The 13,908-nt window shown below is 36.9% G+C and overlaps 1 protein-coding gene across 4 annotated transcripts in view; it reads right to left on the bottom strand.

Moving 5' to 3' along the window:
- Positions 1-8,226: 8,226 nt before the first annotated feature.
- Positions 8,227-13,908, bottom strand: part of LOC128229284 (mucin-22-like) — a 32,960-nt gene continuing 27,278 nt past the window's right edge. The window contains exon 10 of one of the 4 annotated variants that reach the window (XM_052941113.1): positions 8,227-9,264. In XM_052941113.1, coding sequence (XP_052797073.1) covers positions 9,074-9,264 — 191 coding nt within the window. In that variant the 3' untranslated portion in view covers positions 8,227-9,073. Of the gene's footprint in view, positions 9,265-9,742; positions 11,889-13,908 lie in introns of those variants that run through there. The other 3 variants (XM_052941114.1, XM_052941115.1, XM_052941116.1) reach the window with 3 other exon arrangements.

Raw genomic sequence — 13,908 nt, 5'->3', positions numbered from 1 at the left:
ACAAACCAGTCAGATATTGACACTTTGTCATTTTAAAAAAACTGAAAGCTGAAGGTTGAGCTGAATTACTCTCCAGCTGTGTCATTTTTATTGCCGAGCCAATTGACAAGATATATGGGCATTTAGACATTTAAATTTCAAATCTCAAGCTGTATGTCAAGCTCATTGACGAAATAGATCGCCATTTACATTTTATCATTTTAAATGCTAGCTGAATGTCGACCTGAATGTTAATTGCTGATGGACTCCACGCACCCAATTGTACACCAGAGACTTTACAAACGGGGACTTTAAACACTGGTTTCATAATATGATACCATTTACTCCTGTATTCAATAAATGGGAACTAGTTTGATATAACATGTATCTTGTTTACTTCTATCTGGAGCATTAATATCAAGAAAATTAATGAAACAATATGTAAAAATATTTACAACTGTAAAAGAGTAAAAATCAAGGTACTGAAAATACAAAACGTTGGTTAAGATGTATGAGAACACAACATGGTTCAATAATACAAGAAATACTTACAAGGAAAATATAAATATGTACTTATTAAACTTAAGTAATAAAAATGCAGCGGCGTTGTAATTTTTAATTTGTCAAGAGACCATTATGACGTAATTTACCGTAAAGATAGAACATAATGGATGCCACTATTTGGGTGTCGCTTGCGTCAACGGCAAGATTTGATGACGTCATTGCGCTCCTGCAGCTGTTGTACACGACTGTCGCCTGGAGACTGTTGGACGATATTGCCTGAAGTAAAGAAATGAGTCATGCCTTGGTTTTCAAAATGATAAGCCAGGATTTGGCGTAAGAGGACACTTAACAAAGGGGGCGTAACTACGGACGAGCGTCACTCCAGCAAAACCGAAAATACATGTTTTAAATTAGGTAATGGGGTTTTGCCATCTTCACTAGCACTGTCAATAATGGCTAACTACTTAAGTCTGAAATGATGCATTCTGGTGTATTAAATCTATATTTTACTTTGTTGACATAAAAAACTCTCTTGAAATTCTTGTGTGTGTGTGGAGGGTGAGGGGGGGGGGGGGGGCGGGGGGCACTCAGGGTGTGACAAACTTAATTTGGTAGACGATTAAATATACACTGATACACCATTTCAACACCTTGGTGTTGAGTGTGATGAGTTTATCGTATACAATTGTTTGTGTAGTTGATATTGATGGTTTCTGGGTAGCCCCCTTGGTACACTCATCGAACACAGCCTTGTTACATGCTTGGCATCTAGTGTAAAGTTACAAATACATACCATACATCAGAAGCTGTACGCTGTCGATCCATCAACGCTTGCTTGAGGGTTGTAGAGCGCGACGAATGTGTCGCTTCATGACGTCGATACGGAACCTCCGCATCTGCAAGGTTACATCGTCGTGAATCGGATTGGACATTTGTTGTCTGTGTTAAAAGCAGTGAGAATGCGTATTTTTATAAATATCATCTCGAATTCATTGAAGGTCCTATCGATGTCGGGAGTTCCTCAAGACTACAAAAATTCATTAAAAGTATCAATTAATCTTAACGCTTTTCATAGTTTATGACCATGTTAAAATGTCTGAAAATGACTTTACCGACGTAAACTATGGACGTTGTGCATGGATAGGGAAAATCTAGTTTTGTTTTGTCCATGCAGACATCCATGCGCTCGTGCCTGTTGGGTGTGTACTGGTCATTACACGTCTCCCCCCCCCCCCATGCTGCCGTGTAGTTGAACTCGAAATGTCCCAGCACGGACGGACACAGGTTATGAGCCGTACTGGCCGAAGCTGTTGGTTGTATTCAATTTTATTCTATATATTTCAATTATCATACAATCTTATAGGTTCATTTAAAATTTTAGTATCCATTCTTTGATGTCCTTGTGCATGTATATAATAGGTTGACACGAAAAGCCATGAAAAAGAAGGACATGGTATCAATACTTTCCCGGCCAGTGGAAGCTTTGGCTGAGTCACAAACAAAAGAAGCTGTTCAAATATCATTTGGTTCGCACTATGTCTTTGTTCGTAGTTTGAGTTTCAGCTGCTGCAAAAGGGAGACATCTAATAATCCACATTGATGGCTACTGTGATAACAATGGTAAAACCAATGTACATTATAGTGTTTTATATATTTGTGTAAACGATAAATTACTTAAATAAAGTTTAAGAGCTATTATATTGAATACTCCTGTAGTTGAATATGGAAATAATGTTAGACAATGAATACCCACCGTTTTGTAGATTTTAGGTAAATGAAGAACTTGTGACATTACATGCTTACTAGTGCCTGGCAAGGAGACTTCGATCTGAAAAGACAATATTTGAAGGCTTTTTACTATAATTGTATTTTTACACAACAACATACTTTTACTGAGGTCAAACTTTTCTTTGGTTGACATATCGCGCAACATTGCCCGAGAATAGACATACAGTATACAGACCAAATCAATAAAATGTTATTCGATGTATATAGCGAGTCGTAGTGGCAAATCAATGTGTCTCATGTTGCCACGTAAGTAGGGTATGTAACAACGATCCCCCTGCCGATATTTTGGTTGAGGTGAAGGCTAGAGTCCCGTGGGCGCTGTCTTTCCATTATTTGTTGGCGAAAGCGACTAGCCATGAATACTGACCTTTTGTAAAATTTAAAAACAACATATTTAGTTCAGATCTCTATACCAATTTTGAAAGGTCACTAGAGCGTATAACCAGTGGAATTCAATCGGATGACCTCAAGTGTGAAAGGCGACCACCCATATACCTCACGACCACTCCGAGCCTCTCTATATACTTAATGGCGATCACCCATGTACCTAACGACCACTCAGAGCCTCTCTATATACTTAAATGCGATGACCCATATATCTCACGACCACTCAAAACCTCTATATACTTAAAGGTGATCTCCCATGTACCTCACGACCACTCAGAGCCTCTCTATATACTTAAAGGCGATCACCCACATACCTTACGACCACTTAGAGGCACGCTACATACTTAAAGGCGATGACCCATATACCTCACGACAACTAAGAACCTGTCTATATACTTAAAGGTGATCACACATATACCTCACGACCTCTCAGAACCTCTCTTTACACTTAAAGTCGATCACCACCCTCACGACCACTCAGGGCTCTGTGTATACATAAGGACAATCAACTATATTCTTCACGACCACTTAGAACCTCTCTATATGCTTAAAGGCGATCTCCCATATACCTCACGACCACTCTCACGGTCTATCTATATACCTAGAGGCGATCATCCATATACCTCAAGACCACTCAGAGCCTCCCTATATACATATAGGCGATCACCCATATACGTCACGACCACTCAGGGCCTATCTATATACATAAAGGCGATAACCTATATACCACCTCACGACCACTCAGAACCTCTCTATATACTTAAAGGCGATCAACCTTATACCTTATGACCCCCAGAGCCTCTCTGTATACTTAAAGGCGACCACCCACATACCTTATGACCGCTCAGAGCCTTTCTATATGTTTATAGTCGATCACCCATATACCTTACGACCACTCAGGGCCTATCTATGTACATAAAGGCGATTAACCATATACCCCACTACCACTCAAAACCTCTCTATATACCAAGAGGCGATCACATATACCTCAAGACCACTCAGAGTCTCCCTATATAGTTTAAGGCGAACAAATCATGTTTTCAAGAGAATGATTCAATAATTTACGTAATTTATTTTTTATTGTATTTTGGAATAAAACTATATTTTGTTTTGATTTCTTTAAGCTGGATTGTGACGAATTGAATTCAGGGCATTTATTCTAGAATGTCGTAACATTTCCATATCTGGGCAACTAATAAACCGCCATGCATAAATACAAGATGTAAGAACAGATATACAAACAAAGGGAATAAGAAATTATATAATCAAAAAGTGAGGTAAACCAATGTCTTATGGAGTAGGAGAGGAGGAGAGGAGGAGGTGGTTTTCCATTTTTTAGCGTGATCCTGCCGTTTGTATATCAACGAACAGTAATGAAGTAAGAGTACCTTGATTGGCTAATATAAGACACGTGGTTTTAAGTTTTGGTCACGTGATTTTAGGCGCTAAGACAATTGGCTCTGAAGTCTGAAGATCTAAATATACATCTAAATTATAGCAAACAAAAACATAGATACTTTTATATGGTTACAAAGTTCATTTATGTTCTATTGTTTTCGGTGTAATGGACAACCTGGTTTCACTATGTATTGAAATAATAACAACACGTGTTTGAATTGAATTAAGGGCATTTATTCTAGAATGCCGTTTTTAAGCTATATGTCCATACCTGGAGAGCTAATAACCCGCCACAAGGAACGACGGCCAGATGAAACCAGGATAAACAAAACCCGAACATTTTGTATAATTGATAGACAAATGAAGTGGAAGAATCATTCATATTGAACTGTGATTAACTGAGAACAAAATTGTGTCTAAAAAAATTAAAAAAGAATACTTACTTTGTAAAACACAGATGACTAGAAAATGATGTAATGAAAACGAAATGGGCAAGACCAGCTGGCGGTTGACGAGACCGTTGTATGTACGGCACTCAAATAAAGATAACAAAAGATCATTTATATGTATAAAACATGGTCTAAAGTCAGTACTATCCAGCTGGCTTGACCAGACCGGAAGCAGCAAGAATGGAGAAATCCCAAAAGCATGAATACATAAGCAATACATCAGCTGGCTCTAGCAGACTGTAAAATGAAGACAGTAAAGAAATGTGTTTGACAAATGTTAGTATGTTTAGGGTGGAAAACAACATTGTCCCTCAGGCTAATAACATGTAACTTTTACTTATACAAACCTTTTTACAGCTTCATGACCCTTAAAGATTCATATTGCAATCTGCTGGCTCAATCAGACAGACAGAATGAGATAAGTGTACTGACAGCTGAGTGTAAAAGACATGATGAGATATGTATAAAATTTAACATTGTAAGGCTGCCGGTCGGATATATTTCATGAAAGCATTAGATTTCCATCGGCCTAGCAGCCTGATGCGGGAACCGCTCAGATTTGATTCGTAAGCGTGTGTTGCTCCCCCAATTCTAAATAAATGTGCAGAGTAGTGTTGGGGGTCGACGTAACAGGAAATTTCCGTAGTTATGTCCTAAAGTAAGCATCTGTGACTGAACAACCACAGGCGAAGTGAAATTGACTTATTAGAAATATGTTGAGTGGAATTAAAGTATTGTTAAAGGGAATGTACTGGGCAGTGATTTGTTTTGTTATCTATGAAGAACAATTATAGCACTTTGACCATGTGAGGTTTTGAATTACAACAACTTGAGCGTAGCCGACTTCACTTTTGAGTTTGTACATTGGAATGAGACATTGGAGGCACAAATTGTGTCCTGTGAAGTTGTAGGAGTTACTGTTAGCTTTCCAATACGCAACAAAGCAAAGAAGGCTGTGAGAAACATAGTTTTACATAGTAATTGCGGGTAAGGGTTCTGCAAAACAGTAAGGCTGATTAAAGGCATTTCAGTAAAACATAAGTTATGGACAGGCGTTTGTCCGCAGTTGAATTTCTGCGTAAGCCATACAGCAGTTATTTGACAACAAAGGTTTTTGTTGGGTCGGCAATATGCTATGAACTGGGCTATCTGCTAGGTAGAGATTCGAAGCAATGAGCTGGGACCGTAACAGGAAAGATGGATTTGTATGTAAGTATTAAAGGCATGCCTATAACTGCGTGTAGTAGGTGGAGCTGGAGAGGCACCCAATAATTTTTTGACAGAACGGTTCAAAGATTAAAGAGGTGGTCGGATATGACTATTTGGTTTGCGTCCCTGTGGCTGGCCAATGACCGGAAGCGCTCGATCTGCAAACTTTAAAGTAAATCAGGTTATATGTTGTCTTTTCCTGGGATATGGGCTGCTTTGACCAAAATGTTTTATGTCATACAGGCTAGCACAAGACGTCATGCAGAATCATGTATTTATCTATCAACAATCAACCCCAGAGTTCAAGTGAGCAATTGAGAAAAAATCTTTGAAAGTGATATTGTGCGAACTGGGTGGTGTGGCCAAGCACCGTTACAACAATGTGCCTTAAATATATGCCCATTGCGAGATGCTTGTAATTCAATGTGGTTTCTGACTGTGAGAGGGAGTTCGAAACATGACTTCATGTTAACACTCTGCAAAGACCAATAAAACCGAGTTTGAAATCCTGACTGAAACCTGAAATCAAGTAATTGTAGTCAGTATGACCCTGCAAGAATGTTCACCCGGATAGGTATTATTATTTCAGGATTTATGAGGACGGGAGGATATATTAGCGACTTTCCCGGGAGTATTGCTGGTGAGCGAGTTTGCAGCTTGCTCTTCAGAGGTCTGCTCTGGCATTGAATGTCCAACAGGTATGGTCAAGAAACCGATTCTGCTGTTTTTGGATTTGTTTGGGTTGACCAGTTGAGGAACACAGACCTAAACGAAAGGAACGGTTTTTATCCGTTAGCTTGAGTTGTGAACATTACCAAAACCTCAGTATGCAATCTATCCCAGGGTATGACCGGATCCTCTCGCAGCAGACAAAACTGCATATCATATTGTTGCCATGCCCAACCACCATGTTTTGGGGCAAAGTCTCGGACAATTTCTGCATATTTCATTAAGGCAGGATTTTCATGGGGTGCTGTGCAGGCAGGCAGGCAGGCAGGCAAAATGCTCGCTATCATAAACTGCCCTAAAGAGCATAATTGCAGCAAATAAAACATCGATTTAAGGGACTATCCACCCGATGATACAATTGAATGAAGAAAAGAAAAGTGTCTAACACAAAATCGATATTGTTGTGTTCAACGGATTCGATTTCACTAGTTAACTGATGTATCACATCGCTTACAACACATTTATCTCATGCAGATTTTGCGAATTTTTCAAATTCGAAATTCACTGGGTTTAACTTCCAAGTAATTTTAAAAGTAGGGTCGGGTTTCACATTCTTAATATTCTTTCTTTACGGATGGTGCAAGGAAGCGAAAAACACATCGGCGATGACATAAATCGATGGAAACTTTATGAAAGAGATGATTACTGCTGAAAATGACAGCGAATTGGCTAAAGCGCCTATTAACAGGTAAGTGTGTGAAACGTTCATGTGACTTGCAACGTTTTCTGAAAAAATATGCAGCGCTATTTTAAACCGGGGAAACCATTCCGTGCTACTTTTAAACTGGGAAACACGAAGACAGCGTGTGGGCGACATGACTGATTGCGTTTATTCTTTAAATCATGTTAATTGATGACAACCACATATACTAGCACGTATTGACCATTGTAGGCTTTCTTTGAGGAAATACTGTTTTTGCCGATTTGCGGACCATCTGGTTCTAGTCCCTGTATAGGGTGACGGCTGAAATAAAAGATCCTAAGTTGCAGTTGCGTTAATTTAGCGAGTATGGTAATGACTGTGTGTCATATACGGTATTATCAATCAGTTAACGTAACAGTGAAGCAAAGCATAATCGGGTACATGTATCCCTAAATGACAAGCTTAGAATTAACTTTGAGGTATATACCGGAAAGGGTTTATGTAGACCTGGTAGATGTTGATCAATGCAATTTAGAGCCTGCGAATATATCTAAGCATTGCTGTAGTCATCTCTCTTTCTCCCAGATACGTTCATTTAAATTGTGCACGTGTTCGTCCGTCTGCACTAACCCAAAAAATAAGTTACACAAGGGAGAGAAGAGGGGTGGATCTCGGAACATTTTGATGTTTGTTTTTGTGATATTCCAGATGTTTGGATATATCCGATTTAATAAATCCTTTTGTCAAACCTAAACCCATTTCTATCCTTTTCGGTTAAAAGAAAGAGAAAGGAAATATTATAAATTAAGTTTTAGTGGCTTCGATTGAGATACGCAAAAGTGTTGATATTCGATTATAAGCGGAATAGTTTTCAGTGTGTGTATAAACGAGATAAATTACGTCATCAATGCTACATCCGAAGACAACATTTTGCTTAAAATGAAGACTTAAAACAAAGACAACTGTTTTTTACTACACCATTCTAAATGAAACAAATTGCAGTCTTTGCCGCTTAAGGAGCCCCGCCTTTGTTGTATTACAGGAGTTTGATAAGGTGATTAGTTACATGTACACTCTAATTTATTGATGGGGCGGAATGAACGGATTTTTGTAAATAATCAAGTGCGTTCAATATCTTTTTGCACTCGTTTTATTAAAAAGAGAAGGTTGAAACAAAACAATGATAAAAATAACGTAATGTAGAAACACTTACAAAACACAAAGGAAAAGAAAACAGGTTGTGCTACATTCAAGCAGATAGTCCAGTAACACATGTAAATAGTTCGATTATTTGCCGTAAAACCCTATTTAAGTAACATTATAGGCTTAATTTTCGTTTCCGGTTTCATAACAGTAATTTAAAAAACAAAACCAAAGATACACTTAATGATGAGCTATCCTTGGAGAAAATTTATTAATCGTAAAATTGTCACCAAAATGTCCAATGTATGATTGGGACTAAGAATTGTGATTAGTCGAGTTGCCCACAATGGTTATATGTGGTCTGGCTTGGGAATTCGGGGAAGATTTCCATATCAGATGGGTGTTTGTCACGGTGACATCTCGCACATGCCCGAGAGTATATGAAATATCCGAGCCCATCTCTCAGTTGGTAGAACGATCGACTTGCAGGCAGAGGGTTCCGCGTTTGGTCCTTCGAATTAAGCATGTGACACATATACAAGTGTACAAATACTGAAACGCCAATCCGAGTCCCATAAGGATGCAAGAGTTATGAAATGGAAACTAAATCTGAATACTATGCGCCCAATAAAAACAAATCTTCTTTCATTAAAGATAAAAAACATTGATGAACGTAGAAATCATAAAAATAAAGAAGAGTTTGGCTTTTAAAGGTGTAAATAATAAATGCATCAGCAAAAATGATGTATAAACAATTTGACACTTAATACCTTCATTTCTGTCTTAAAACAGATAGTGGTTAACTAACAAAGAACGCCAGAAAACAATATAAATATGTCACATTTCATCTCCTACGTATATCTAGCTGAGTAGAAATTGGTGGCACAACAAGTTGTAAATCAGGATGGCGACTTCTTGGCAAAGGCGTCAGGGTGTTCCGTTCAAGCGGGGTGGCCGTCAGCGCAGGATTGTCAATTTCTACTACCGTCATGCGAGCGACATGGCCGTTATCTGCTTCGTTAGTTGTGAAACCGGCTAAAAGTACAAGTAGTTACTAAATCATTTAACTTCACCCATGGAAATTGACCAAATGACAAAAATCAATTGCCAGGTCTCACAGTTATTAACTATAAAAAGACAAATTATAATCAATAGTCATTGGTTTATTGTTGCAAACGGATTTGAAATAGAGTAAGAGGGAGGGGGAATTTTTATGTGCGCCCCTATCCCTGGACTAAAAATTATATTGTTTAAATGTGATAAGGGGGATAAGGCTTCTAATTTTGACTGTAAGATGTGAAATTGTGCATTTCATAGTTTGTTTTACTCCAGTTATGACAGAAATTGTTCACTCTGACAGATTGGGGGAGATGGCGCCCGGAGTACAGATTTCCAGATAAAGCGCAGGGTGTAATCGAAAACCGGACAAACGCTCTACGTAGTAAGTAAACTCGTAGTGATTAAGAAGGGCGGTGGCGGGCGGAATTATGTAAAATAATCAAGTAACGTTCAATGTCTTTTAAACTTATTTTATTAAAACTATGAGGTTGAGACAAAACAATGATTAACAACGCAATGGTAGAAAAAAAACATCAACGAAACAGAAAAAGGTCGTGTTACTCCTAACCACACACAAATAGCATTCATGTTAACCATATGGCTCACCAGTTTGCCATTTAAGAAAGGCAACAATTTTGTTATATTTTTTCATATAGTTATTGCAAGGCTAAAGATACGTTTCCTGTTTGTTATTAAACAGTTATTTCAATAAACAAAGGAAGACAATATAGTTTTATTGAACCTAACTTATTATTTGACAAAAATCACCAAAGTATCCCGTGCATGAATGGAACGGAGAATTGGTGTGAGTCGAGAAGCCCACAGTGGTTATATATGGTCTGGTTTGTGAATCAAGGAATTCGTGGACAATTTCCAGCACAGATGAGTGTATGTTACGTATTTGACTCGCACATGACTGTGAGTGTATGAAATATACGAGCCGGTACCTCATTTGGAAGAGCGCCTGACTTGCAAGCAGGGGGTACCGGGTTCCGGACATTGACTTTTCTGAGCATGTGACATATTTATAAAAGTGCATATACTGAAACGCCAATCTGAGTCTTATAAGGATGTCAAGTGTCTACCACAGTGCATAAGTGGTTGGGTAAGGTCAAACATGTGTCAAAAGTTGATGTTTAATCTTTTCATCATTTGTGACATGTTAAGTTGTAAAAAACAAGTTGACCAAATTCTACGAAAGAAGATTTTACGACATTTTGGATAAAAAAGCGTTTGCTTTTTCTTCGAAAATGACTGTCGCTACTAAAAGTATGATTCTGTGTCAAAATGCCCAAGACTACCCAATAAACAATGAAAAATGTTTTTTGAAGATCTCTTTACAAATAAGAAAGCTATTCAATCAAATAATGAAAGAAGACGATTAGATTAATTTTCTGGTTACAAAAATAAAAACTTCTTTTTTAAAAATAGCTTAAATCACCACAAACACCACAATACATTGTTAATAGGATAGGTTTGACTATTTTGACACAAAACATCTTCATTTTGTATAATGTCGTTTCAAAAGAAAATGCAAACTGTTTTATGATTGAAAATCTTCCAAAACCTTCTTTCGTAAAATCTGCTCAACTCCTAATTACACCTATATATGTTACAACGGAGGTATGGATTATGCTTGCTAAATAGTGAATCTCAAAAGTAAGTAAAACAGGATTTAAAAAAAAATATGTTTTCGTCCTTCAAACTAATTTTGCACTGTGAAAAATCCTTAATGGGAATAATGCGAATGACTTGAACATATAATCTGAATACTATGTGCACAATATACAAAACAAACACTCGTTGAATTAAGACTAAACATACATATTTAAATACTGACATCGCAGAAAGTTAAAGTAGAGTTTGGCTTTAAAAAGCATAAATAATACATGTATATACATCAACAATGAAAAGTGTATAAATAATATGATAATTAATACTATCCTGTCTACTTCTGTCCATACAAAAATACTGTTTAACTAACACAGCACGCCGAACACGCGATCTCTACCATAAAAATATATCATGTTTTATTTTTAAAAGGTTTTTGTAGCTGTGTACAAAAAGTGATAATATATTAAAACCAAGGACTCTGCCTTGATAAAACAAATAAGAAATTCAAAAACATTTCTCGAGTCCAGAACATATATATAAAGATATAAAAGTAAGCCTTGATCATTGTGCCTGTAAACAAAAGCGTATAAGAAGTTAAGTTTTTGGGCTACTGGACCTGTCCTTGTAGTCTTCACTGGAATGCTATATTAAACTGTTTGGTTTTGCTTTACTTTCAGATGAATGTCATGAATGTGAACACTCTGATGGATGTTATATAAAACAGATAAGGTAGTTGCACAACACATAGTAAAATGATTTCTTTAAATTAAGGTTATATTCCCGTTGTACACATTTCATCTACAATCAATTTTACACGTGGTTAGGAATTGGTGGCACAACAGGTTGTACATCCGGATGGCGGCTTCTGGGTAAAGGCGTCAGAGTGTTTCGCTCGAGCGGGCCGACCGTCAACGCAGGATTGTCAATTTCTTCCACCTTCATGCGAACCACATTTACGTTATCTGCTTCGTTATTTGAAGAATCGGCTGTAAGTACAAGTAGTCAAATTATCATTGCACTTGATGAAATCGACCAAATGGAAGTAAATCTTTATTTATCACGTGTCACATCTAACTATTAATGTGAACAAATGAAATACAAAGTAATCCAGTAGTCATGTAAATTACTGATTTATTGTTACATATGATCAAAGAGCATATAAATATCTCTATGGCATGTTATAAATGAGTATGACATCATAATGCCTTCGGTGGGCTTTCATAATTAACTTCAACTAAAGGTAATCACCACGAACAAAGCGTTATTCTGGCACAATAAGTCAGACGTGTTGGATTGATACCCAGGATAATAAGCATCCGAGACCTGCAACTTCGTACGTGTTATTGCTTTAAAATGCTAAATTACTGAAAAATTTGATCTGCACAAATATTTTAAATTAATGTTTATGCCGACAATATCATATGTGTCATATTTAGCTTGTATCAGTTACAATTCAAAGCTGATTGGAAGCGATCGTCTGCAGCAACATCTATATATACCAACGCGGAAAACATACTCTTAAATTCAAACCACCAAATTAAATACGCTTTAAATGTGAAAATAATTTACATTCTGATATAAACATTTACCACATGCTATTGATTGTTTCCGGTTTAAGATAAGATTAGATGAGTTTATTTCCAATCATGGGTAATCTGACATGACATGTTAACACAGTGTTCGTAATCCATGAAACATACGCAACTTGTATGGGTTGTTAGAATAGAAGAGTACCAGTACAATAAGAACCACAAAGAAGAGCAGTATTTTATTATTTTAAAGTTCGATGTTGTATGTACTATGACCATTGATAATACGAATACTATTCTATATCAATACAGGACTACAATGAGGTATTCTAGTGTATCTCTTGGTGTGCCTAGATGTAGGTTAAATAACTAAACTATATTGGTGTTCTGATCGTTATTAAATCAAAAAAGACTTTAAAGGGACTGTGTCACAGATTGGCACCAAAAAACGTTTTTTTCTGTAACGAATCTCAGGACAATTATCTAATAGAATGTGTTACGCTTTGATATCATAATTGTAAAAAAAAGTACCAAAATGTAAAAAGAAAAATTGTGTCGGAGACCGGGTTCGAACCCGCTTCGCCAAAATTGTAGTCCAGCGTCTTACTCACTGCGCTTCAAATGCTTATTCTTATTGGGTGACATAATTAAGCTATACATCTACCTCTGTAATATCACGTGATAACACCGACCAGCCAATCACGCATAAGCAATGAATTCTACCTGGTAGACATACCCAGTAATCTTTTTTAATGGAAAAATACGAAATAACTGCTAAACTTAAATAAATTGTAAACAATGTGGTACTTTAGTCAGTAAGTTTCAATGCATTGTACACATTGATGCCCAGTTTGTGTCAGTTTTCGACAATTTTCTCTTTTTTTTTTCGCTATTTTATCATACGTGAGACTACCCCTTTAACTGATACCATGCATACACAAAGTTGGCTAGCTGGGTGTTTACAGCTTAATCTTCATTGCTAAAGGGACATAGAAACTTATTTTTTGTCTGATAATGGTAAGTAGTTTAAATTCTGTGCAAGTTGGACAATTTTACCAAAGAACACAATTCTTTGACAATTATAAGCCTTACATAAACTGATAAAGTGGACTTCGTCTTCAATTCCCCAGAGAGAAAGACCGTGCAAAATCGTGTTCTCGAGAAATACTTTTGTATCTTCGTATATACATCTCTTACTTGGATAAACTGACTCTAAATTTTGTAAAACCTATCTTACTTCTTGGCATGAAACTATGGCTCTTAAGACATGTTTGTTTTAAGTTAAGCATATGATCTTAAGTTTTCCAATATCATTCAACAACTTTTTTCAAATGTGTTTATACTTATTTATACAAATGCTGATCATGGACGGTTTGTACAAACGCTTATCATGGATGTTTTTGCTTAGCAGTTCAGCGTTAGGGGACAAGTCATGGAATTTTTAAATTGGTCAGGGAAATTTTGAGAATGGGCAAAA

The sequence above is a fragment of the Mya arenaria genome, chromosome 3 (genome assembly GCF_026914265.1).
Source record: "Mya arenaria isolate MELC-2E11 chromosome 3, ASM2691426v1".
Classification (NCBI taxonomy): domain Eukaryota; kingdom Metazoa; phylum Mollusca; class Bivalvia; order Myida; family Myidae; genus Mya; species Mya arenaria.
The sequence above is the reverse complement of the archived record's forward strand: the minus strand, read 5'-3'. Positions and strand labels throughout refer to the sequence as shown.